A 27,280-nucleotide genomic window follows, 5' to 3' on the forward strand; every position below is an offset into this window, starting at 1 on the left:
TTTTGACAATCAAAGTAAACATTTTGAAATGTGGAAATATACTGTAACTAGTGTAGAAATATATATACATAGAATAGTTAAAAGTTTCCAGGCTATTTCGAGTACCGTATTTTTCGGACTAAAAAACGCTCCGGAATATAAGACACACCTAGCTTTTGGGGAGGAAAACAAGGGGAAAAAATCTGTCTCTGCCTCCCTTCATCCATCTGGTATTCATCTGGCCTGTTCGCTGTGGCCTGTTCACTGCTGCCCGTTCACCACGGCCCATTCACTGCCGCCACCGCAGCCCATTCTAAAACAGCTGATCAGCGCCGCACCAACCCCCTCCCTCCCCCCGCTGCAATATTCACTATATAAGACTCACAGAATTTTCCACCCACTTTTTTGGGGGTGCATCTTATACTCTGAAAAATACGGTAATTGCAAGAACAATGGGATATAAACAGTGTTCCTTCTTTCCAGGAACAGTCATAGATCTATATGAGATATACCTGATTATAAAAGTACCGATAGAATATTTGTATCTTATTTGATTAGCAAATGCTCTGAACCATCCAAAATATTACTGCTTGTGGCAATGATGAGTCTAATATCATTTTCATATACATTGGGTGGAATTATTTGTTTTCCAGAACAGCCTAAACATTCAGTCAAATATTTCAACTTATCTATCTTTTCTGATTTGATTCATTTATAAATTGGTGGCGATTCAGCCTACATTCTGATTGCCAAAGTAATTAGTGAAAACATGAATTATATAAATTCCATGAAAAGAACAATAGTCTGCCTGCATGTTTCAGAATCTTTCCAAGTAAAAGTGGAGCTCACTATCAAATCCACCAAGAATCCATGGTTCAATAAGACTGCATAGTGTCCTCGTCTTGGCAAAGGTCATGCCACAGGACGACCAGGCAAACCCCTGTTCCAAAACCAGTCCTAAAATTGGATTGATATGCCTCCACAAAGGCAATACTGGTATGACTTCCACCGCCATTACCCTTCTCATGTCAACCACAGAAGAGAAAGTGAATGCCATAGAAAACCGGAAATTAAAAGTAATCACTCCTCCTTAGTCACAAACATTTAGGTTCTTAGCTTTGACCTTTTCAATAATTTTTAAAAAGATAATCCCCATCTGTTAAAAAAACTAGAAACCAAATATGTGAAGTGTGGTGTGAATTTCATAATGGACAGCATCAATAGAACAGTGAGCAGAATTTCTTTGAAGAAAATCAGGCAGACCTTTCAAAGAGAATAACAAACTTGATTATTACTTCGTGTCTATGGAGTTATACAATGCATACCTTGATCATTTGCGCCACATAGCTTTCAGGCCCTGTATAGTCTGTCTTATTCTTTACTCTCACCAGTACTATGAAGTACAGGTAATTCCACATATTGTGTTCAAATTTAATGTGCTCTTCAAAAGATACCGTTTTGTTGTCAAACTTGTCCCTTTCAAGCCCTGTAGAGAAAGTGAAAGGAAATGTAATATTACTTAGAAACTGCTATGATCCTCCATTTCTTGCTAAGTCTGGTTCTTTGAGCATTTTTCTTCAGCACATTTGTCCTCCACTTGTAGTCTATAGCAATCTGAATGCAGTAGATTGGACACTACCTAATGGATTGATGGCCCTGTTTGTGGCAGACACTTAGAACAGATAGCCTTTGAGATATTTTCAGTCTACATTCCGTAATCTGGAAGAGAAAATGAATGAATTGTAGTGGAGCAGAAAAATTCATATGAGGGTGTTCAGTTTGGACACTTAGATGAATTATTTGTTAAAACAAGACTTCTCAAAAATTCTGTACGTGGCAGAAACCAATCCATCATTTTTTTCTACTCAGGCTAAACATCTCTCATGCCAAGACTATCTCCCGAGTTCAGACAGCTATGCCTGATTGACTGCTTCATATTGCTCTGAAATCTAGAAAGAGGAGGGAGGGCAACATTTTGGGGGTATTTTCATTTTTCTTCATTTGGAGGGGGATGTGATAAAATGTTCCATTCATTTGGGAGGTAAATTGAAGACATAAAAGACAAAAATGGTGCATTGAGACTTAGAACACTTTCATGTTGTAGGATGAGAGCTCTGTTAATCTATGTTAGCCAAAAAACCAAGGAGTCTTGGAAGAATCTTTTCAGACTAACATATTTATTAAAAGGTAGTTTTCATGAACTCCACCTCACTACATCAGATGCATTGGAATGGTTAGCTAATATGGAATTTAAATTAGGATGAAGTCTCTTATTTTAGCAAAATAAATACAGGACCATCAAAAATCAATGATTTTGTTGCCACATTTCACTGGCACAATCCAGGGGTGCCCTGGAAGCTGCAAAATGGATATTAAACTACAAGTAAGTTAAACACAGGTATTCCTGTATGAAACTGATTTCATTCCTTTTCAGGCTGCTTACATTCTCACTCTTAAAACTTAAAGCCTTGTGCTGCCATGCTCTAGTTCTCTTCAAGGCAAACTGTAGAATTGTAAAATTGTGTCCACATGTAAAGAAGTTATTCAGAAGGGCAGCACGCTTCCTCTAGATCTGTGATGGCGCTGCCGTAGGCGGCACGCAGAACCATATCGGTGGGCACGTGAGCTCAGCTCCTTAATTTTCGGGCCTTCTGGGCCCACCTGCAGTAGGGAAAGAGGCTGTTTCCTGCCTCCGGAGGGCCTGGGGTGGGGGAAGGCCCGTTTTTTGCTCTCCCTAGGCTCCAGAGCCTTTCGAGGAGCCTGGGGAGGACAAAAATAGCCTTCTCCCCCCAGAGGCAAACGGGCCATTTCCGGCCTCCGGAGGGCCTCCGGGGGGGATGGGGAAGGCCATTTTTGCCCTCCCCAGGCTCCTAGAAAGACTCTGGAGCCTGGGGAAAACAAAAAACGAGCCTACTGTGCCCACCATGCCATTGTTTGCCAAAAGCAGGGGGAGCCCGGGGGGTCACGCATGCATGCATGGGGGCGGGCGCATAGAATTATGGGTGTGGGCACATGCGCGTGCGACCCCCCTGCGCTCCCCCTGCTTTTGGCATGCGATGGCAAAAAGGTTAGCCATCACTGCTCTAGATGATCTATGGATGTATCAGTCAGTGAGATATTGTAGTGAAATTAACCATACTTTCATTAAAGAAATGCTGCACTTTCTACCTAACAGTATGCCATAAATTGAAAATAAGTAAATTTAATCCTTCAGGTTTTACTTTGTTGTTTTTAAACTTGGGCTCTATCAAGTAAATTCTAATATAAAACTCACACATCTATTTTAGTCCAGGAATTTGTCTTGAGTAGAATACCAAGACAAGGCAAAGTAAGCAGAGCTCCCAGTAATTCCATAAAGGCTAAGCTAAGCTAAACTAACCTAATCATCCACTAAGATCCAAACTTTCTCCATTTCTATATAATTTAAGGGATGGGGCATAACAAATTGTTTTGTTGCTTCTATTATTATAAGACTGGGTCTATAAATCCTCTCCACTCCACTGCAAGCAATTCAAAGATCTGCCATAGATCAAGATGTATATTCTATTAACTCTGTCAGAAGAATAATCATGCATATTGATTCTTTTAATATACCAACATGGAACACTCTTTATTCATAGATTTCTACATTCTACTATAAGAAGAATCTCTTAAAACTATCTTGATGCAAACTGGATAAACTCAAGAGTCCTTTAAATCCACCATACAACATCCTTCAGAAATAGAGTTTCATAAAATTCATTTGGGAGCAAGAGTTAATCCTGTTTATTATAAAACTAGTTTTCTCTCACTGATGGAGAAGAGTTTTGTATTTAAACAAGTCCCTTGAAATGTAAGCATTACTAAAATAAAATATTAATAAAATGTTATTAAGAAAAAGTTTTTTTTTTCCTTGCAAATTCTCGGAAGATGTTTGTTGAGTGTAAGAACTGCCTTTCTCTAAGCACTTACCACATATAAAACATGTTGTTTTCAGGATTTCCTCTTTTTTCTGTTTTTCACTCCTTAAATCTGCAAAGGTGTCAATGATGACACCAAATATGAGGTTAAGGACTATGATTATGACAATGAAGAAGAAGAGGAGGTCATAGATCACTCGAGCAGGGAACAGGGATTCCTTTAAGATAAAAAAAAAATAGTCATTATCAGCAAGTATATCTTTCCCTTTTCCAGTGTCATATCAAAAAATATTGCCCACTAGAAAATGTTGAAGAAAAATGTGGTTACTGGGAATGCGCAGAGTATATTAACAAAACTCTAATTAATATGAAATAGAAAGACTTAAACATTGAAAAAGAAGTAGCTACACTAATGCATAAAGGAAAGGTGATCAGACAGAAAACAGGGCAAGTAGCTTGGAGAGAAGTTCTTAGACCATGAGGCCTTCTTCATGGTGACTAAGTTATCAAACCATTGGATTACTGTAATGTGGTCTGCACAGGACTGCTCTTGTAGAGTATTCAGAAGTTGCAGCTGATCCATAATGCAGTTATTTGATTCAGAATGTTAATTATCACCATAAAGCTCTACATGGCATAGAAGGGCTATCTGAGGGCTGCTTCTCTCCCAATGTTTCTGCTTGGTCACTACAGCTAATAAAAAGTGTGTGCTCAGGGTCTCTTCCATCTAACAATGTCATCTTATTGGACCTTACTTAGAATGGTGCCTTCTCAATGGCAGTACCTGCCCTATAGAACAGCATTCTCCAGGAGAACGAGATGTCCTGTTAAATCTTTTGCAAAATGCTGAAGACCTCTTTCCATTGACATTTGGGTCCAAAATTTAGGCAAGTAATGCTGCTGTGAATGTTCTTTTATTGCTTTAATTTGGGTACCGTAACATTTGTGTTATGGTTTCTGCTTTAATCTTTGTATGGCACCCAGAGTCACTCTTGTGAGATGGGCAACTGCATGATATTTTAAATAAATAAGTAACTTTTCAACTAAATACAAAAAGGAGCAACATTTAAATTTGTGTGGGAGACACAAATCCATCTCTGCGTGGTCCTACCCTTGTAGAGTATTCAACCTGTTTGCCTCAAAGTACTATATGCAATCTGGCAGATTCTGAAGCATTCCTGACTTCAGAGAAATATAAGGCTTGGTCAGTTATTTCTTACATAGGTACCTCTTACACAGGTACTCACATCTTTAGATGGTTTCCTGAGTATATCACCCACACCACCTCCATTTCTCAGGCCATGATTTAGTACTGTAAGTATGCACATGAGAAGCGTGTCACAAGCTCTTTCTGTATTATCTTCTTGTTCTGGAATAGAAGAAACAACACATCTGAAAATAAACAGACTAGTCTCTTTAGTTAACCTTCAGAGCTCTGGGATTCTCTCTGTTTTTCCCAGTTGCTCGAACAAGGGAAATCATTTGGGGAATTTGGCTGTTCTGCCTAATGGTAGCAATAGCACTTAGACTTATATACTGCTTTATAGTGCTTTTACAGCCTGCTCTAAGCAGTTTACAGAGTCAGCATATTGCCCCCAACAATCTGGGTCCTCATGGTTCCGGTTTAAAAGACATAAAGGAACATATTGGAGGAGGTCCCCAAAACAAGCAGTAATGGCTATTATAATAGAGTTGCTTTTAATTCAGATGAATCTTCTTTTCTGGTTTTAAAGTGCTGGGATGTCTGCCTACAAAGGCAATCCTGCATCCTAAGAGCCGTGGTGGTGCAGTGGTTAGAATGCAGTACTGTAGGCTAATTCAACTGGCTGCCAGCTGCCAGTAGTTTACAGTTTGAGTCTCACCGGCTCATGGTTAACTCAGTCTTCTATCCTTCTGACAGTGGTGGGTTCCTCCCGGTTCGGCCCAGTTCCCGTGAGCCGGTAGCGGTGACGATATGATGTCACCGAACCAGTTCTGCCCCCCCTGCATATGGATTACTCAGAGGGCTGGAAAAGTTATTTTTTACTGGTCCTCGCACTTTTGACCAGTCCTCGAACTTATGACTGTCCTCACATTTTATGTTTTTCTCCCTATCTTGTGACCATGGTGAAGAGAAGCAGTTCTGAAATGAGTGACACGGTTGTTAAGAATGCTACAATGGACATAAATGATGACCAGTCATAAGTGCGAGGACCGGTCAAAAGTGCGAAGACCTGTCAGAAATCACTTTTTTCAGTCCTCTGGGTAGTCCTTTTGTGCATATGGACTACTCAGAGGGCTGAAAAAATTATTTTTGACTGGTCCTTGCACTTTTGACCAGTCCTCGAACTTACGACTGTCCTCACATTTTATGTTTTTTGCCCTATCTTGTCACCATGGTGAAGAGAAGCAGTTGTGAAATGAGTGACATGGTTGTTAAGAATGCTGCACGGGCATAAATGTGAGGATGGTCATAAGTGTGAGGACCAGTCAAAAGTGCGAGGACCTGTCAGAAATGACTTTTTTCAGCCCTCTGAGTATACACACAGCCATGGCCACCCAGTCACATGACCAGCTAGCCACACCCACCCAGTCACATGACCTCCAAGCCACACCCACAAAATAAGCCACGCCCACAGAACCAGTAGTAAAAAAATTTAGAACCCACCCCTGCCTTCTGAGGTAGGTAAAATGAGGACCCAGATTGTTGGGGGCAATATGCTGACTCTGTAAATCCCTTGGAGAGGACTATAAAGCTGTGAAGTGGTACATAAGTTTAAGTGCTATTGCTGTCTTAAATGGAAAATCAAAGGCAATCTTTCTTTTCCCTCTGACCTAAGTAAGGCACAGAATAATTTCACTGAAGACGCACTGCCAAATATGCTCAGTAAAAGATGCAAGATTTCTCTTTATTCTTATTAGGGTCCCTATCTGAGGACCATGTTTTAACAATCCCTTTACCTTGCAAAACTTCAGGCACTGTATCGGGGGAAGAGCAGCTTATTTTATCGTTGCTGCATGTCTCCATGAAAGTGCCTAAATTGCTTCGCATCTCCACAGAATCTGTAGCTGGAAGTACAAGAGACAGAGGATTTGTCAAAACATCCCATTTCTGTTCATAATTTTTAAAAACATCCAGAAAGTGGCTTCCTGTGACAAACATCCTGGATATTTAGTAGTGTCACATTTCTTTTTGATAGAACTATAAAGTACAATCAAATGTCTATTAAATGAAAAAAGAAAAACAAAAAGTACACAAAATATATAAGATGTATAAAACAGCATAAAATGTACTAGTTGATAGTAATCTCAGAACAGGATGCTTTTTATGAACAAAATCAATATAAATAAAAACATATTTTTCCAAACAAAATAACAACAACAACCGGGATCCTTGTTTGCATCACCTAACAGAATAAATGGGAAAGCAGGCATAAGATGTGGAAGCTGTTTAGAAACCAGTGAAAACAATGTTACAAAGTAGCACAGACATGTGTGAAGTTAACGAGAAATATGGATGGCACGGATGAGAAGAAATCCTTAAAAGGAAATGAATGCTGCAGAAAATAAGGATGAGAAAGATACTGTATATTGCATTCATAGAGGAAAAAATAGATGCAACAAATACAACAAGAAATGGTTAAGTTGGAAAGAAGCAAGTGCAAATACTGAAAGATTTTCAGAGAAATCAAAAATATTTTGGAAGAGAGCTTAACAAGGAGCCTCCAGCAAAATCAATAAAATTAAAAATAAAAGTATTGACAAGTTTGGGATGAAACTAAAGTGTAGGAGTGCTGGAGACAGCATTTTAAAGATCTTCATGGGAATGCCAATGATGTGTCGAAGACTGGAATTAAAATTAATGCTATAATGATTAATGTCCAAACAAAAAAATTGGTGAACGAAAAGTCATAAATGCTTCGTGAATGTTAAACAATTGTAAGTCTACAAGTACAGATATTATAACTGTATAAATGTAACAATATGATGTAGCATATTTAGGGAGAAGCTATGTGATGTTTAACACGTGGAAACTTGAGTTGGATACCTTTTCTGTTCCCTCTCCTCCCTCCTTTGCTTAATCTGCTGAATTAGATTATATTGTGGGCGAGTTGTCTCTTCACTTGCTCCTAAACTCATTACACATACTTTGATCTTGTAACTGGCAGAATTAAAACAAAAGGGAGAAATTATCAATAAATAAGATTGCATTTAAACAGCCTGTCTCAGAGACAGGTTCTGTTGATGGCAAATCTTTGTCTGCTAACATCGGAAAATATGCTGTAATCTTTCAGGAATGTATGTGTACTTGCACATGCAAATGAAGTTGTTTTGTTGCCTAAAATTCAAATTATAAACTGTATGGTGCACTGAGGAGCATGGACTTGAAAATTAATGTGTTCAAGAGCAAAGGAATTATGTGTGACTGAGAAAATGGAACAAATTACTGCAAGTTTCACATAAATTGTGAATAACTAGAGCAAGTAGATGAATTGGTGTACTGTTGCAGAATGTTTATTAAAGTTGAGAAAAAAGGATGGAAAAACATTAAGACATGCAAAACCTGGTAGAAAGAAAAATGATAGCATATGGCCTAGTATAAGGAGTCAATACTTGTCAAAATAAGTGAAAAAGATGGTTTTTAAGAGGATGCTTCTGCCCACTTTGTTATATGGAAGTGGAAATACATTAGGAAAAGCATACAAATTAATTAAATTCAGTGGGGATGGGATTCTTAAGAAATGTGCATAGAAATGGAAGAATGGTTGATGAATGATAAGGACTGAATTAAAAAATGAGAGATCTTATGAACAAACTATGTTGAAATGGTATGAGACTGAATTATGATCAGATTGCAAAACAAATATAGGAAGGAAAAATAAATGAGTCAAAGGAAAAGGAAAGACTTAAAAACGTATGGCTAAATGGATTTGGATAGACTGGAAACAAGTTTTGTTTATAAGGCTGGAAAGATATGGAAGGGTGGTATGCTTATAGAATAGTGTGGAATAATATGAGATGAAATGGAATGGAATGGAAAAAGTATGGAACATTTTTGCTGTAAATAAAATTTTAGCTATACTTCTTTTTTTTCTCATGCCCTCCTTTTTATTACTATTTCTAATCTCTCTGTGCTCTACATGTTTCCTGCCCTGAAAATGAATGGTATGATGGCTATATACAGCATGTATATATTTTCTAATATGTCTCAAGCTTAGATGAAGTCCAGAAATACTAAACAATGAAACATGGACCATATATATTTTGACTTCCTGCAAAATAGGAGAAATTAACTCATTTCTCTATTAGTCTATTCTATTTAGACAATTGGGAAACCTCTCCTGAAGGTTGCTTCCTACCAGGAGGTAAAATAGGAGGCAGACTGACAGCAAACTAACTCGGTAGCAGCTCCTGCCCTCTGGAATAGCTTGCCCCATGAAATGTGTAGGGATCTCTTCCTCATGACTTCTAGGGGCAAGTGAAAACATGGCTCTTCCAGCAGGTTTTTGGAGATTGATTGTAATAGAGTGATGACATGTTTACATTCTGATAAATTTTTTGGTTTGTAATATTTTCAAATTTTCTGATTTTAATCTGTTCTTAATACCTAAATCTCTCTAAGCCACCTAGAGCCCAGATGGTTTCAGGCAGTCAGATAAATCTTATACATAAACAGATGGGTGGACAAATAAATAAATAACCTCTCTAAATACCAAAACAGAAAGAACCACTTCACGGTAACTGTAAAATATGTTGTCCTCTTCAAGTTGATCAGAACTTCAGGATGGAAAGGGGGATACTTTATGTAAGTAGGAGAACAAACCTTTAGATCTGATGTTGGGCAGTGGGTCTACTTCCAGAATGAAGTCATCTTTTAGAAAGAGGAAGCCGACAATGGAGAAGAGGTAGACAAGGATGAGGGCCAGAAGAGCTGTCAGTAAAATTGAACGTCCATTCCGTGTCACACTTTTGATAACATTGAATAAAGTCTCCTCACGATAGATCAAGTCAAATAGCTGAAAAAGAAATTTTCCTAGGTCAAATCAATACAAAAAGAACAAGGACTATAAAATATTGTTCTAGTTCTGTAAGTTTTATTCCCAGAATTTCACCCCACTGGCCTTCTGGAAAACACTCAAAATATTTTCTTTTTTTCAGCAAGACTGGGTATTAATAGGGAGCCCATGTATTGGTTGTATTATATGTAATATTTCTCTCACAAAATCCTGCAATATTTTCTTTCTTGTGATCTTGTTTTTAATCCATGTTTTTGTTTAATTGATTTAAATTGGTTTTAATATTAGTTCTGTAGTTTTAATAGTAGACTTTATTGTACACTGTCCAGGATCACATCATATGAGATGGGCAGCTGTATAAATTTGACAAACAAACATACAAATAAATTTAAGATTGAGTAGCTGTAGTACATTCTTGTGAGTATCAACATTCCCATTATATTGATAAATACACTGTGTAACTCTGAAAATATCTTTCAATTTCCCAAATCATGAACAAATGTTAGGTTCTGTCTGCTAAATTTGTGGAGACTCTAAATTATATTTCTTCTTAGGCAACTTATAAAATTGCAGACACCCACAAAAGTAGACAAAATGCCGAGTAAGAAAAAGCAAGAAAAACAAAATCATATTTTTTCATTAATGACTATGATGATAAGATTATTGTACCAAGATGCTGTAGAAAAGTTCATGTACAAAAAGTCCCAAGACGCTGGTCAAGATATAGGCAACATGATAAAGAAATTCCATGTCCATGATCATGGCTTTATATCCTCGGATGAATGTCCCACGATTGCCAACAAAGCTTACTACAAATACGATCTTATTTGTCAGCTGCAAAACAATCACAAGACAGATATAGTTGAGGGAAAATATTGCGTTAATATGATGCTGTACTGTTTTTAATTAACTCTAATATAAATCTACTTGTATTTTTAATCTTTTTCATTTGTCCACAAAGAAATATCTTAATTCTATGACTGATCCCTGACATATGTGTAAGGTGGTTCTTGACTTAACAACAGTTTGTTTAGTGACTATTCAAAGTTACAACGGCACTGAAAAAAGTGACTTATGACTATTTTTCACACTTTACAACTCTTGTAGCATCCCCATGGTCATGTGATCAAAATTTGGATGCTTGGCAACTGGTTCATATTTATGACGGCTGCTGTATCCCCAGGTCATGTAATCACCTTTTGTGACCTTCTGACAAGGCAGGTCAATGAGGAAGCCAAATTCACTTAACAAGAGCAATCATTCCTTTAACGGATGTGGCAAGCACAGTCATAAAATGGGCCAAAACTCTATCTTTATCTCCCATCTATGTCTATCTCCCATAACATGTCTATCTAGAAATACATCCTATTGAGTTCAAGAGAACTTCTGGACATCAATAAGCATTCTAACCTATGCCTGATTTCTGGGTAACTAATTGACTTACATTGAGAGCTCCCAGTATGTTCAGAGTGAGGCCGATGCCTAGATGATATATGCATCGTAAAATCAGGGCCACTAGGAGTGGTCGGAGGCCATAGCGCTGAGTAAACAGAGCCATGATGGAAAAGCAGATTAAAAACCAGGAAAGCAAGGGAATCAATGGGGAATCCAGCAATCCTAGAAAATTAAGAGACAAACTCAAATATTTATAGTATTTATTAATAACATAGCACTCTTATAGCTGAAAATAACAACACATGGTGGCTTTTCCTGATCATTAATTGTCAGAGAAGTCAGCCAGTTATCAAGCACCGAATGCAAAAAGTGGTTTGAGCAGAACTGTGCAGGTAAACTGCACCTGCATGACTAGCAATACTGATAGGCAACGAAGATATCAATGCCTTACTGTATAGCTCTAATTATGTACAACGGCATCACTGAATTGTATTAAATAGACCATGTCCTGATTCAGGAGTCTCAATGTATTTATACTGTTTTCATCCTTAGCTCACTAAGGATGTTGCCAGCAAAGCACCCCCTGAAGTGAAAATGACACCTTTGTTTTAGAAATCTGCATATCATCTGAATGGAACAGCAGCTCTTACTAGGAAGCAGGCTAACCAATGACGTGTTAATTTTGCAGAAAGGCTACTTCTGAAGAATTGTATTCCTGCAAAGTTCAGGGGCAAATGCATAATGGTTGTCAAAAGAAAGACTACATTACAATTGGTATAAGAGGATACCAGTGTTCAGGGTCTCTGCAAAGGAATCTGTGAATGGCAAGAGTAGAGGTTAAAAAAAAAGTCAAGCAAGAGTGAATACTTACCCATTGAGGAGGCCTCAACATAAGGGTAGAAAAAAGCGATGATGATGTTTATGAAGACAGCCAGATTGAAGGAAATACTTCCCCAAAGCGTCATTCTGCGAGAGAACCAGTACATCAATCTATTGCCTATGGAAACAGAGGCAAAGCTAAGTAAATATCATGCTTCTAAGTAGCAGTACAAGCTTCCCCAGAGTTCTAGCAATCTTATTGCAAATATTCACCAGGCCAGGGATCAATATATTTGTTTCCTCAACTCAATTACAAACAGCATCAATTGCCTGAAAGTGGGACACAATTTCCAAATGCTGTCATACGTGAGTTTATCAAAACACAGGGTAATGCAGCAAACGCAGCTGAACAAGCATTATGTCTTCATTTTATTTCTGCTGCCTTTATCATCTGTGGAACACTGCATTCATATATCAATGCTTAAAGGGACACACAATCAACCAAAGCAGGCAGCACAAAATTACAAAACCTGATGATGCCATGCCGTTGTTGCGGGATTGGAAAGGGCTGCTAGCACTGACTAAGCGTTTAAAAGAAAATCGGCATAATTTAATTAGATTTTCTAGTATTAGTGAGCTGGCTACCCAGCCTTTCCCTCATATTCATGGAATGTCTTATTTTGGAAACGTTCCCAGGCTATTAGTTCTACTTTCGATATTTCAAGGCCAGCAAACATATTAAAGAAAGCTGAATAAGCAGGGAGGCAATTCAGAATTAGCAATAAATATGGAAGGAAATGATTGTATGCCAGGATTGTGATATAGAAGGTTTTTTTTGTTTTCATCAAAATGAAAAAAAGGTCACACTGTTAGGCTGCACACTCCTTTTGGGGATCTGAATGCAACATAATGAGGCACGTACAAAATGGATAGGGCTTGCACTGCCACAATGCACACTGCTATCGTCAATCTGCCCTCATGGATACCAATGCAGATGCTGCTGAATGGTGGCACATCTTAATGCCATCTCTCTTTAGACCAGGAGTGAAATGCTCCCTGTTCGGACCGGATCGCCCAATCCAGTAGCGATGGCGGCAGGTGGTTCAGAGAACCGGTAGCAAAAATCCCTGTGCCCCCTCCCTCCCCATGCTCAGCTGAGCTGCGTGATCATCAACCTCTTCGGCCGAAAAAATGCTTTTAAACGTTAAAAAAAAAAAGCCTCTGTTGATTGCTTGGCTCAGTTGGGATTGTCAGAGGCTTTTAAAAGCATTTTTTTCTGCAACCCTTTCGGCCGAAAAGTTTGTAGGGGAAAAAATGCCTTTAAAAACCTCTGGCGATCCCAGCTGACTTGCCTGATCATCAGAAGCTTCTAAAAGCATTTTTGCAACCTCTTAAGGTTGTAGAAAAAATGCTTTTAAAAGTAAAAAAAAAAAAAAAGTTGGCCACACCCACCCAGTTACATTACCCCCCCACCAAGCCACGCCCACAGAACCAGTAGTAACAAATTTTAGATTTCACCCCTGCTTTAGACAGCAACTTTCCAAATTGGTCAGAAAATTCCCACCCAAAGTCTAAATTGTTTTCCAAATTTTCCCTAAACCTATCAAAAACCAGCCAATAGAAAGCTGCCAATTTCTCAGCAATTGTAACCTGTGATGGACTGCATGAAATGAAAATTTTTGTTTGAATTGGGGCACAGTATACAAGACTTCAACACTTCGGGTTCAAAGTCAGAAAAAGAGAGGTTTCAGTGGTATTTCTACTTGACAGATGCTGCATAATGCTGCAGGAACTAAGCCAACATGTAGTTTGGTGCTCTCCAAATTCCCATCTGAAGGAGGAATCTCATTGCCTTTTTCCAGACTTACTGCGCAGTTTCCTCTGCCATTCCATTTCATTGTGGAGAAAGGATGACTGCTCAAAAAAATCACTGACTTTGCTGCCCTGCTCATCCTGCTCTGTAGTAGTAAACAGACGGTTTTTTGTCTCTTTGGTCAGGAACTGGCAGATGTTAGGCACTGGAAAGATAATCTGTTCCATACTTCGATCCAAGCGTACAATCTAGAGAAAAACGGAGTTTTAAGTTATATTTCTCCTGCAATTCTTAGACTTAATTTTTTTGCAAATGACCTACATTTCTAACCAAGTCCATTCTGATGGCTCAGTATGCGTGTCCGTACATGTGTGCATGTGTGTGTGCATGTATGCGCCAGTGGTGGGTTTCAAATTTTTTTATTACCAGTTCTGTGGGCGTGGCTTGGGTGGGCGTGGCTTGGTGGGCATGGCAGGGGAAGGATACTGTAAAATCTCCATTCCCACCCCACTCCAGGGGAAAGTTACTGCAAAATCCCCATTTCCTCTCAATCAGCTGGGACTCGGGTGGCAGAGAATAGAAGGGGGTGGGGCCAGTCAGAATTTTTACTACCGGTTCTCTGAACTACTCAAAATTTCCACTACCGGTTCTCCAGAACTGGTCAGAACCTGCTGAAACCCACCTCTGGTATGCGGCCATGCTCACTATTATATTGCAGTATCTGTTGCTAGCCACTGTGGCAATATTATCCTATGCTCTGTACTAGTGCAAAGCCTTAGGGACATAGTATTCCAGCTGAATTTCTTGGGAATTCTGTCAGATAAACAGTTGAACTCATTTGTTTATCATTATGTTATCATTCGACATTAAAGATCTAAATCCGTGATGGCGAACCTATGGCACGCGTGCCACAGGTGGCACGTGGAGCCATATCTGTGGGCACGCAAGCGTTGCCCTAGCTCAGCTCCAGTGTGCATGCGTGCCATCTGATTTTCGGGCCTTTCGGGCCCACCAGAAGCCAGGAAATGGACCATTTCCGGCCTCCAGGGGGATGGGGAAGGCCATTTTTGCCCGCCTCAGGTTCCTAGAAAGCCTGGGGAGCCTGGGAAGGGCGAAAAATGGGCCAACCTGGCCCACCGTGCTATTGCGTGCCAAGAGTGGGAGGGTGGGGTCGCACCCACATGCACCGGGGGGGGGAGCTGGGATGCATTGAATTATGGATGTGGGCACACGCGAGAGAGACCCCCACCATGCTCCCCCCGCTTTTGGCACGCGACAGCAAAAAGGTTAACCATCACTGATCTAAGTTAATATCTCAAGATGCATCTTGTTTCTAGAATTTTTGAATAACTTCCTACAGTCGGTTATGGGCTGGATGAGGGATAATAAAACATGGTGGTGCTCAGTGAAACAGGCCATAATTCTAAAGTAGTCATAGACCTGCCTATTGTGAATGCAATTACATTCTCCCATAAAAAGTACTTGGAAATTCTTCTCAACTGAATCTCTTTCTGGTTTTTCAGACTAAGGCAATAGGCAGAAGTACCCTTTATCATCTTTGGCTGATATGCCAACTGCATCCTTTTCTGAAAGCTACTGAATGATCTTAAAACTGTAGTTCCCATGCTGATAACTTCACTATTGTACTGTACCTTTTGTGGGGCTGCCTTTCAGAAACTTAAGTCAATACAAAGCTCAGAAGCCAGACTGATCTTGGGAGATGACCAAATGAAATAAGCCATTTACACATATTCTAAAAACACTGCATTGTCAATTCTTTTCCAGGTAAAATACAAAGTGCTGGACATTATCTTTAAAGCCCTTGACAGCTTAAGTTCAGCCCTTTTAAGATAATTCCTCTTTCTATATTAATCCTTCACATTAATATCATCCAAGAAAGTTTGCCTTAGTTCAGTTGGTACAACTTTTTCTATTGGCGCTCCAGCCCTTTGAACGTACTCCCTGAAGATATTCTGAGATACATTAGAAGGGGAATATGGGGTTTCAGAGAAAATAACTGAGCAGAAAGAAGTGAGGACTTTATAAGCAGTGCAAAGATAAAAGTCCTGCAATAATGTTAATGTAATATGACCTTACACAGGTCGGAATCAATTTCTTCACTTAATGGGGATTGCAATATTGAAATTAATATTCTGTACCTGGTATGAAAAGATAATATGTTTCTTGGCCACCAACAAATACAGAATTTAGAATTCCCACATATAAGTTCACAACATCTCTGTGAACAGTAGTTCATTTTAATTCTGTACTGCCATTTATTTTCTTTGATATTGCAAGAGCCAAGCAAATGGTGGACAGAATTGCTACAGAAAGGCTGCTTGTTAAACTCCATTGATAGGTTGACCAGCTATATGTTATTAGATAAGGGAAGCTGATATTATATATAATTTCAGTAATCTTAAAGCAAATCAGGCTTCCAGACATTAAAAAAAAACCCTAATTATATATAGAGCAAGTTCGGGAAAAGTGAATTTCACCTCTATCTGGGATGTGTGTTTCTCATAATAAGCTAATGGATCTTCCTCTTCCTCTTGGACAGGAGTTGTCGATTTCAGCATCTGGGTCAGTTGCTTGTTGTGCAAAATAAGCTGCAAGAAAGCAAAGGAAAAAATAATTTATATTTATAATTTATATTAACTCAGAAATCAATTTTAAAACCCAAGGGAATTGTATTCAATTATAATTAACAGTACATTTTCTCATATTTACTAAAAAATGAAAGGCTTTGGGGAAAGATTGGAGAAAAATATAATTAATAAAGAGTAAACAGAGCTTGTGCTTCCAGTGAGAGACAGCTCTTCAATTTGTCACAGTAATTAAAGCCAAAGAGTAATAATCTGTAAATTATAAATCATGAATCCCAAAAGAAATGGATTTACAATGAATAGTGATCATGGTCTTGGACCTAAGCTATGTGAACAACAGACTGAACACAAAGCAATTGATTTTCTATCTCTGAAGATAAAGGGTGAGTTAGTTTAATTATAGGGATGTTTCTACATGAAGTCATATCCAAAGAAGCAAGAAAGTGTTGTGCCCTATGAAAGTGAGACAAGAATGTAAAAGTATTCAGTAAAGCCATCAATATAGAATTTTGCAGCTCTTCTGATCTTCTGACCGTAGCATCCATATGGAGTCACTAGAATATGACTTCACTCATATTATAAACAAGGGCTTTTCATGAAAGATTGCCCATACTTAAATACTGATGACAATGGAAATATACAGGAAGAATTCATCACAGACCTGCAAGTTCCACTGTAGCAAATAATATGGCATTGTTGTAAGAGAAAGAAGCCAAGTTCACGGTTGTTTTCACATAGAGATAGGATCCATTTTTCTTGTTAGAAAGGAAAATTGCCAATACTTAAGAGGCAAGTCAAAGTGAATTATAGGGTCATTGTCAGCCCCACTAATCACTAATAAAGATTGCTCTAAATGATCCAGTTCATGGTTTTCCTTGCTTTACTGCATCCTCTCTATAAACTACGGTTGATTCTGAAAATTCAACTTTTCCCCTTCCCCCTTAACTAATATCCTTTGACTCCAAGATCCAGGCTTTAGAAGAATTCCAAAACGTTCTATGGAAGGGAGAACTTTATCTAATGTATTAACTAGTGTAAAGTTATACTGCACTATATTGGAAATAAGAAATGGAGCCTGATTTCAAGAAAATTAATGCTTTTAGATATGAGGCTAAGTTTTCAGAACTGCTTTGCCCACCCACTTTCCTCTAACCACTAGAGAGGCAGAACCAATTCTCCTCTCACCTCTTCTTTGCCCTAAATTGCAAGTGCAATTTTATTGTATTATGCTATTATTTGCCTCAGCTACTAATTGTAGAATTCACAGCCTATTTCATACAGCGTCCTTCCAATCCTATTCTCATAATTGAGTTAATCCATACTTTTTTTAAAAAAGTAAGCCTCTAACAGATATACAGTAACTATATCACATTATATGAAATAGCAAAACCATAAAAACAATCACAAAAAGTGTCACAAATTCATCATCTAGCTCCATAAATAATGCAATATTTTCACGTCCCTATAGTATACTTGAAAACTATCTAAGCTTCACAGCCCTATTTCCTTCCTTCTTGTTTATTTTTCCCAAAGTCCCTACCTTTTTTCTATACTCTCTTTTTCCTCAATATACCACTCATTCTGCTGCTATTATTATTACAGATAATCAAACAATCAGATGTTTAGAGTGAATTTGATATTTTTATCCAGCTATTGAGTTCTTCCCAAATAACTGGGATAGACTAATGTTGTTATTTTTTTTAAAAAAAAAGTTTTTTATTTTTTAAACAAACATTCATTTAATACATCAGTCATTCCTTCCATGTGACATCTCGATGTTATCTCCAATCATTCTTCTTTTTGTTATTTCTTTTGTCTTCATTCTCATCCAATCAATTACAACAATTCATCACTAACAAAATATTCTGATTATAGCATTTTTATAAATAACTATTAATTTACTTATTTGTATCTCTTTTCTAACCAATAGTAGAATTGATTCCATATCTTAAAATATTCTGAATCTTCTCTTTCTTTAATCATCAAAGTCACTCTATTCATTTCTGCACAATCTAAAAAATTTTTAATTACTTCTCCTTCCAAAGGTATTTTCTCTGCTTTCCAATGTTGTGCATAAACAATCCTTGCAGCTGTTATTACATGTATAATCAAATAAATATTTTCTTTGCTAATTTTTTCTGGCAGGATACCCAGTAGGAACAGCTCTGGTTTTGATGATGTTGTTATTTGATGATGTTAAAGGTATCTTATTATTTAATTTTATTGGTTGCCCAATTCTGGTGGAATCTGAGCAGTATACAACTAGAAAGAAATATAAAAACAGCTAAAAACATATAACCAGGCAAATGGCCCAAACTAAAATTATAAATAACTAAAATGAAACCAAACAAGAAAATCAACAAAATAGGAGCCTGAAACAAATAATAAAACCTCAAAGCCAGACCTGACACCAAAGCCAGGTTTTCAAAGGTCTCTGGAACCCAAAGAGAGAGGGGACCATCCTGATCTTTGGGGGAATGTTGTTCCAGAGGGTGGGCACTTTTAATCTCAAAAAATTATCTTTCTGTTTTCTCATAAAAGGACTGTTTGCAAACATTATGATAGTAATAGTTTTGCTCTCCAGCATAACATATTTATGTATGTAATGTAACCGTAAGTATCTCAATTAATTGGTGTCTTTGATTCCATCATCACAAATGATGATTGAAACAGATGGTCTTTATCCTCTCCAAATATGGGGGAAGGCCAATGGACTCTGTCACACAGGGATTGACACAATATCCAAATAGTATTTCCTAGTCATCCCCCTTTTTAATGGGAACATTAAACATTTAATGGGAAAAGAGCCTTGGTGGCGCAGCAGATTAAAGCACTGTTAAGTAACACCAGCTGCCTGCAATTACTGCAAGTTCAAATCTCACCAGGCTCAAGGTTGACTCAGGCTTCCATCCTTTCGAGGTAGGTAAAATAAGGACCCGGTTTGTGTGGGCAATAAGCTGACTTTGTATAAAAAAGAACACCACTTGGGGGGGGGGCAAAGCCCTACTAAGGAGGTATATACAAAAGTATGAAGGCTATTGCTTAACGCATTGTAAGCCACCCTGAGTCTCTGGAAAAGGGCGGCATATAAATCGAACCAATAAATAAATAATAAATAAATAAGAGCCTGGCGGTGCAGCAGACTAATAGCCTGTTATTAACATTCAGCTGCCTGCAATTACTGCAAGTTCGAATCTCCCCAGGCTCAAGGTTGACTCAGCCTTCCATCCTTTCTAAATTGAGGACCCAGTTTGTGGGGGCAATAAGCTGACTTTGTATAAATATACAAAAGTATGAAGGCTATTGCTTAACACATTGTAAGCCGCCCTGAGTCTCCGGAGAAGGGCGGCATATAAATCAAATTTAAAAAATAAATAAATAAATAAATAAATAAATAAACAAACAAACAAACAAACATTCAAGCCATTCAAATACCATAGAAGAGATTCCTTCTTCCTCTTCCTCCTGAATTCGTTTCACAGGCTTTAAGAGATGCTGAAGATGCTTATTGTGTCGAGAAAGCTAAAATATAAAGACAAACCACATATGCAGATTAACAATGGTATGAGAACTTGATCGTTGTCTCTCTATATTTTTTTAAACTTCCTTGAACTGAATCTTAAATTTCCAAAATTACTGCATTACATTGCAATCAACTATGCCAATTCTCTACCTAAAACATGGGCTCAAGTTATATGGGCTGTTCATTTAAACCATGTCCAATTTAATTGTTAACCTTCCACTGGATTCTAAGGATGATTTAGGCATGATAATTACAATAGGATAATGACTTTCCCCAGGTATTTCTCATTGTGGAGTGAGTTGTACTTGGAGCTCATATAAACAAATAAAAGCCCCACTTGCTTTTTTTCTTTTTCTTTTCTATGCTGTGACAACTACATCTACCTGAGTAAGTTACATCCCTGTTCTTTGCTGAATAATGAGGATTATGAGATAAGATTACAAGACAACACAACAGAACATAATTATCCAAAAAAAAAACTGTCATAGTATGAGTAAATATTTAGGAAGGGTTATATATTCAACACTTAATGATCAATCATTTGGGGAAGCTGAAGGAAAACAAGAACTCCCAACCCCTTTCTTTCTAAAGAAAGTAAATTACAACTTATCTATTGATCGAAATTGAAGCACTAGCCAAATTGCAAATGAAGCTAAAAATTTTCCTATGATGGCTTTAATTAAAAATTTAATTAATCTGTCCAGGCCATTCAATGTAATAAATGTGGGAGAAAGACCCCTTTCTAATTTATCATACCAAAGCACTACAGCACAACAAGAGAGAGAGAAATTTATAGTAAGTAATAAATAAATCTATGATACCTGTAAGGCCAAAATATAGATGTTGTGTCCAACTTCCCGAGGAGAAACCTCAGAGTTTTCACATTCCTCTTCTTCAAGGTAAGCTTTCTTAATGACATCGACCTGCAAAATAAGGTACAGAAAATCAAAATTGGGTGCAGAGAGGACTGTACTGTAATGACTTCTTCTAAACAGGATGTAACAATGTATGGTAAAGTAGTCATATAAGCATAGACCTACAATTTACTATGGGATTTGATATTATATGAATTTCAGTTCAATCTAAATAAAAACATTTTTCTCGTTTAAAAATACTAAAATTTTCAGATGAAAGAAATTAGACCTGATTAGAACTTGCAGAGGTCTTATAGTGGGGGGATGTGGTGGCTCAGTGGCTATGACGCTGAGCTTGTCGATTGAAAGGTCGGCAGTTCAGCGGTTCGAATCCCTAGTGCCATGTAACGGGGTGAGTTCCCATTACTTGTCCCAGCTTCTGCCAACCTAGCAGTTCGAAAGCACATAAAAAATGCAAGTAGAAAAATAGGGACCACCTTTGGTGGGAAGGTAACAATGTTCCGTGCACCTTTGGCGTTTAGTCATGCCGGCCACATGATCACGGAGACGTATGTATAAATGAGGGATGTATAAATGAGTCCAAATGTGCTCCATGCCAGCTTCATGTATATTATTTAATCATTAATCTGTTTTTTCAGAATTGCATAATATTCTATGATTTTGTAAAAATAAAGCAATAACATCTTTATTTTTCATGTGACTTTTTCTCATAGTAATTGATTATTTTCTAAATATTCAAATTTCATATACTCCTTCAAAATATGTATAATAGCATGAAACTTTTGAGATGGAAAATATTTTAAAACAGATATTAGTAGCATAAATTATATAGTCACCTATGTTTCAACAGATCATATATTTTATTTGAAATGAAATCTATGATAGGTTTTTCTAGTATCCCAAATACTTTTAACACCCTTATTCTTGAATTAGCTGAAACAGTACCATAAGTTCACTATGGTTGATAAATCTCTTAGATTTTCAGTTGAATTTGTCAATGAAAAAAAAAAAAGGCTGACATGATTTAAAAAGTTCTCAATGAGAGTGTACCCTTCTATCACAATGAAGGTTGATATTGAAACACAACTATGAGGGTTTACTTCAGTCTGGTATAATAAATATCTCTAAGAATGAAAAGGTGCCCCCATTCCAATTTTTAGATGCCATCTTTAACCAAACAATTAATAGCAACCATGCAGCTCTAATGAGTCAAAAAATTTCTATGGAGATTCTCAGTCATGGTTGTCTCAAAGGTGCTTTTTTAAGAGGCAACTGGACTTTCTGGTTTTTCTTTGAAGATGTTTCGCTTCTCATCCAAGAAGCTTCTTCAGTTCTGACTGGATGGTGGAGAATGGAAAAATTTATACTTCTTTTTCCATTGAGAAGTTGGAGCTCTGCTTTCTGCAGGATGTTTTCTGCCCTGTGCCCCTTTACTGTTGAACACAGGTGCAGGCTGTTAGGATGAGTCTGTGTTGTCTGTATCTCAAACGGAAGAGCAAATGGTTCCTGCACTCTACAATTTTTCTGAAAATCCGTTCATATTCCCGCACCATTTGAAGGGTGCTCATCTCAAAATGCATAGCTAAATGTCTATGGAGATTCTCAGTCATCCAGGTCATGATTGTCCTAACGGTGCTTTTTCAAGAGGCAACTGGACTTTCTGGGTTTTTCTTTGAAGAAAAAGGAGGAGTATAAATCCTTCCATTCCCCACCATCCAGTCAGAGTTAAAGAAGCTTCTTGGATGAGAAGTGAAACGTCTTCAGAGAAAAAACAGAAAGTCTAATTATCTCTTGAAAAAGCACCTTTGGGAAAAGTCAAAAAATTGTTAACAATATTGTACACAAAGAAATACGAAATTCTGCTAAGGAATTATATTCCTGTTGATTTTTTAACTTTCTCAAGAGTCTTCAATGAACTCCAGGTATCTTCCATTTTTTTAAAAAATAGCAAAATTGCAAAAACCATGAATACCAACATTCCTAAACCCCCTTATCTTCCTTACCAATTCCTGGGGACGGAGGCTGATGAGAATCCGCTCAGCATTCTCACTATCGTGCCTGCTCTCCATCAGAGCTAGCAAAAGTTTGGAGGCATTATCCTGATAAAAAGACAGCAGATATGTATTGAAAGCACATGGAAAGCACATGAAATAATCCATCGCAACCTATTCAGTTTTTTTAAAAATTGCCTTTCTTTCATTATGGTACTTTGTAGTACAAATTCTGAATCAGCACATGAAGGTCAAGTCTAGACAAAACTCCTGCAAAGCCTTTACATAAATGCCAAACTTCAATGACAGAGCATGTACTATACAGGTAATCCTTGACTTATGACCACAACTGAGCCCCAAATTTCCATTACCAAGCAAAACAGTTGCTAAGTGACTTTTGCCCCGTTTTACAACCTTTCTTGCCACAGTTGTTAAGTGAACCGTTGCAGTTGTGAGGTTAGTAACACGGCTGTTAAGTGAATCTGGCTTCCCCATTGACTTTGCTTGTCAGAAGGTCACATGACCCTGGGACACTGCAACCGTCATCAAAATGAGCCAGTTGTTGAGGGTCTGAATTTTGATCACATGACCATGGGGGAGCTCTAACAGTCATGTGAAAAATGGTCATAAACTCACTTTTTTCAGTGCCATTGTAACTTTGAACGATCAGTAAACAAATAGTTGTTAAGTCAAGGACTACTTGTATGTGGTCCTTGGTTAAATATATGGTCTCTCCTGTTAGAAAGGAGAATAAGGGCTGAACCTTATTAAAAATGTAAGGAAATAATTCTGCATTAGACAGAAGAATGGTTTTATGTGTTCACATTATTTTATCACCTCTTCACACTCATAGCCTGCTTCTAATTTATATTCGGATAAAAGCATATGAATAAATACGTACGGTAAATAAAAAGGGAAACAAGCATCTCCATACTTGATATAAAAAGCTAGTTCTATCTAATCCCATGATCACAGAATATGGAAACGTATTCCTTGCTATGTCCTTCATCCTTCCCCACCCCATAAATGTATGTCTTGTTGCCCCATTTACCTTCAGATGAAGAACCAAATCCATTCTATATTTGCAGAGCGGACTGATGTCATTGAGGATCAGGGCTGTGATTATATCGATGCCATTCGACTCATGGGTCACAATGCAGCTCTGTGGATTAATATATGGAGTTATCCAAATGGCTTGCAACTCATTACTGCCTCAAAATCCCCATTCCAGATGGTCAGAAATTACTGAAAACACTAATGTCTTGTTCAGCATCTTGAGCAAGAAATCAAAGCCAGTTCACTCTCTTCCTGGACAATTAATTTCTTTCATTAAGAATCAATGTATTTTATACACAAGTAGGATGACAGTACCTGGTTCTCATGGCAGGGTCCTTGGCAATATTCTGTCAGTGTCTCCAAAGTCTGAGTAATGAGGGCAACATTGTACTCATTGATATAAAGCCCCAGTAAACCCAGCCGTCCTGTAGTGCTCCCACACATAATATCCAGAAATTGCAGTGTTTCACACACCAAATTGTAGTTGGTCTTATTATTCTGGCAGCGGAGAAAGTTCTGTAAGTTATAGAGTAAAATGTTAACAGGCAAATGTTTATGGAGATTCTCAGTCATCCAGGTCATGGTTATCCCAAAGGTGCTTTTTCAAGAGGCAACTGGACTTTCTTTGTTTTTCCTTGAAGCTGTTTCGCTTCTCAGCCAAGAAGCTTCTTCAGTTCTGACTGAATGGTGGGGAATGGAAGGATTTATATTCCTTGCAGTTATCTGGTCGTTAGCATTCTTTCTGAGAGTTGTTGAGGCCACGTGGAGGTTTATCTCTGCCCTCAGGGTCACCTAAATAGTGCAAAGGATGTGGAGCCTTTTTGGGACTGCTGAAAGAACTGTGTTGTAAATAGGCATTTTTGCAATGGGAAGAGATAGAAGATCTCTAGGAGTATGGAGCCTAGAGTGATAGATACACTGCGATTCTGAACTAGTGGCAGAGTTGCCAGTCCTAATTAGGGTCATTAAGTGAGGATTACCTATACATTACTTACTGCTCCAACTAAACAACTGGTAATTAGACACTCCTGCTAAAGTTATCAAATCATTGGGGTTACCAGAAGTTAACCTAACCATGACACCCTATTCTCTGCAGAACACCTACCTGGAGATCCCGGTTGTGGTTTTCACACAGCAGTTGCAGGAAGCGAAGAATTGGCTCCATGATCAAGACTGACATACTCATTTCGTTATTCTGATTTCTGTCTCTTGCATCATGGGCTGAATGGAAGCCTACACCCATTGCATAACGGGATGATGGTGCATTAGGCAACATAAAAGTTGTTACTCGTCCTGCAAACAAGAACTCTGATCATTTGCCAGCATGCAAGCTGCTATATTTATCTAAAAACACTAAACCAAGATGTATTCTGCCCAACTCTTTAAAGGAAGCCCTATCAGCATGTATCCCTGTTTACTCTTCTTCCTGTAAGAAAGCAGGCCTCTTTAAATTGTGTCGAAGACAAACAAACCATTCCTCTGACACTTCACTAAACAAACCTCTTTAAACTATGTAATGCAGAGATACAAGATGTATTTATCCATTATCCAAAGCCTAATAGGTACTGGGAAATTGAACTCGGAAAGTGTTTCAGGCTGACAATAATTATATCACCGATAATCCACACACACAATAATTAGATGTTATTGTCAGCCTATACTGCTACAGCAGTTTTTCAAGCAAAGCTGTGATTTGGTTTTCAGGAACTAAAGATGCTAAACTAGCAATATCCAAGTACACCTTACATTTTCTGAATACCTAAAAGAAAAACACTATCGATAAAAATGGAAAAGAGAATGTTAATAAAATTCAGGGCAGATAATACAGGGGTGAAATCCAAATTTTTTCCCTACCAGTTCTGTGGGCGTGGCTTGGTGGGCATGGCAGGGAAAGGATATTGCAAAATCTCCATTCCCACCCCACTCCAGGGGAAGGTTACTTCAAAATCTCCATTCCCTCCTCGCCTGGGGAAGGATATTGCAAAATCTCCATTCCCACCCCACTCTGGGGCCAGCCAGAGGTGGTATTTGTCAGTTCTCCAAACTACTCAAAATTTTCGCTACCGGTTCTCCAGAATCTGTCAGAACTTGCTGGATTTCACCTCTGAGATATTACTTAAGAAATCATTATTGGGACTTCCGGGTTGGCTCCGCAGCGCCATTGACGGTCTTTTTAGACCGCCGCCCCCGTGATTCCGTTGAGCCGTTCTGACAGCGTTAATCAGCTGTCAAACGACTTGAAAATCTCCCCTTCGGGAAAAGAAGGGGAGGAGAGCAGGTGGGTGAGGGTAGAGCTCCCTGAAAACCCCTGGATTAATTCCAGGGGTTAGGAGGGTGAGAGCTCCCCGTTCAGCCCACTGAAGCTCCGGATCCGGGGGGACTCTGTTCTTTTTTACAGAGCTAGGCGTTGCGTCCAATTTCTGCTGTCAAACAGAAGATTAAATGATTTCAAAAAAGCAGGCGGAACAGAAGCAGGAGGACAAGCTTTTTGCAAGTATAATACTTAACTCCGGGGATACAATGTTTCTAATTGGATTTTCTGAGCTGGAAGTTAAGATGGCGTTTCTTTGTTGCGATTTTAAAACTGAAAGTTAGAAAGGAAAGTCTTCGCTAATAGACTCGTGCTCAGAGACTGGCTTTAAGTTGCTGGAATAGATTTTGAAGAGCTGTTTGGGAAAAGATTATTTCGTTTGGTGATTTATAAAGAAATTGCTGAAAGCTGCTCAAAAGAATGGCTCTGACTTTATGATTTTATGGTTGTGGGAAGAAAGAAAATCTTTTTAAAATAAAATGGCTTCTAAGAAAGAAGATCCTGAAAGTGCTAGAAGCTATTTGGAGGTGTCAGAAACGAAACAGTTGTCTGATTTACAGAGTTATAAGGATTTTGATGCAGAATTTACAGAATTTATAAAAGAAGCCATGCATAATCATACTGCAGCTATAAGTAATCAAATAGCAATTCTTAAAGGGATAACAACAGAAATGACTGAGGAGACAAAAATAACTACGGAGCATGATGACAATTCAGGAGATATTCTGATTGCAGCAGAGAGGGTGGAAGAATCTTCTCAAGAATTTTCGAGCTTATTCTCTGCTCTTTTCGGAAAAATTGATAGAATCTTTCAAAATTATGACTTGGTTTGGAAAAAAGTAGTAAATGACCAGACTTTCGAAGTTTCAGAAGATGAAGGAGATTTGCCAGTGGCATTTATACATTTAATAGAAAAGAAACAACTGAACTTTTTTTTACAAACTCTTGACAAACTTTGGTTTTACAGACGAAGGAATGAACTGATTTATATAAGCAAGAAGAGGCGATTTGGGGGCT

The 27,280-nt window shown here is 38.1% G+C and overlaps 1 protein-coding gene across 2 annotated transcripts in view; it reads right to left on the reverse strand.

Annotated features, from left to right (window-relative positions):
- Nucleotides 1-27,280, reverse strand: part of ITPR3 (inositol 1,4,5-trisphosphate receptor type 3) — a 124,542-nt gene that overhangs the window by 2,437 nt on the left and 94,825 nt on the right. The window contains exons 41-56 of one of the 2 annotated variants that reach the window (XM_087889568.1): nt 25,058-25,185; nt 24,268-24,468; nt 23,948-24,058; nt 22,909-23,004; nt 20,852-20,953; nt 19,943-20,029; nt 16,400-16,510; nt 13,957-14,149; nt 12,141-12,266; nt 11,319-11,491; nt 10,544-10,708; nt 9,682-9,874; nt 6,819-6,926; nt 5,126-5,247; nt 3,931-4,096; nt 1,305-1,465 (exon numbers count right to left, since the gene is read on the reverse strand). In XM_087889568.1, coding sequence (XP_087745694.1) covers nt 1,305-1,465; nt 3,931-4,096; nt 5,126-5,247; nt 6,819-6,926; nt 9,682-9,874; nt 10,544-10,708; nt 11,319-11,491; nt 12,141-12,266; nt 13,957-14,149; nt 16,400-16,510; nt 19,943-20,029; nt 20,852-20,953; nt 22,909-23,004; nt 23,948-24,058; nt 24,268-24,468; nt 25,058-25,185 — 2,243 coding nt within the window. Of the gene's footprint in view, nt 1-1,304; nt 1,466-3,930; nt 4,097-5,125; nt 5,248-6,818; nt 6,927-9,681; nt 9,875-10,543; nt 10,709-11,318; nt 11,492-12,140; nt 12,267-13,956; nt 14,150-16,399; nt 16,511-19,942; nt 20,030-20,851; nt 20,954-22,908; nt 23,005-23,947; nt 24,059-24,267; nt 24,469-25,057; nt 25,246-27,280 lie in introns of both variants that reach the window. The other variant, XM_034414644.3, reaches the window with a different exon arrangement.

The sequence above is a fragment of the Pantherophis guttatus genome, chromosome 3, assembly GCF_059756535.1.
Source record: "Pantherophis guttatus breed Tessera chromosome 3, ASM5975653v1, whole genome shotgun sequence".
Taxonomy (NCBI): domain Eukaryota; kingdom Metazoa; phylum Chordata; class Lepidosauria; order Squamata; family Colubridae; genus Pantherophis; species Pantherophis guttatus.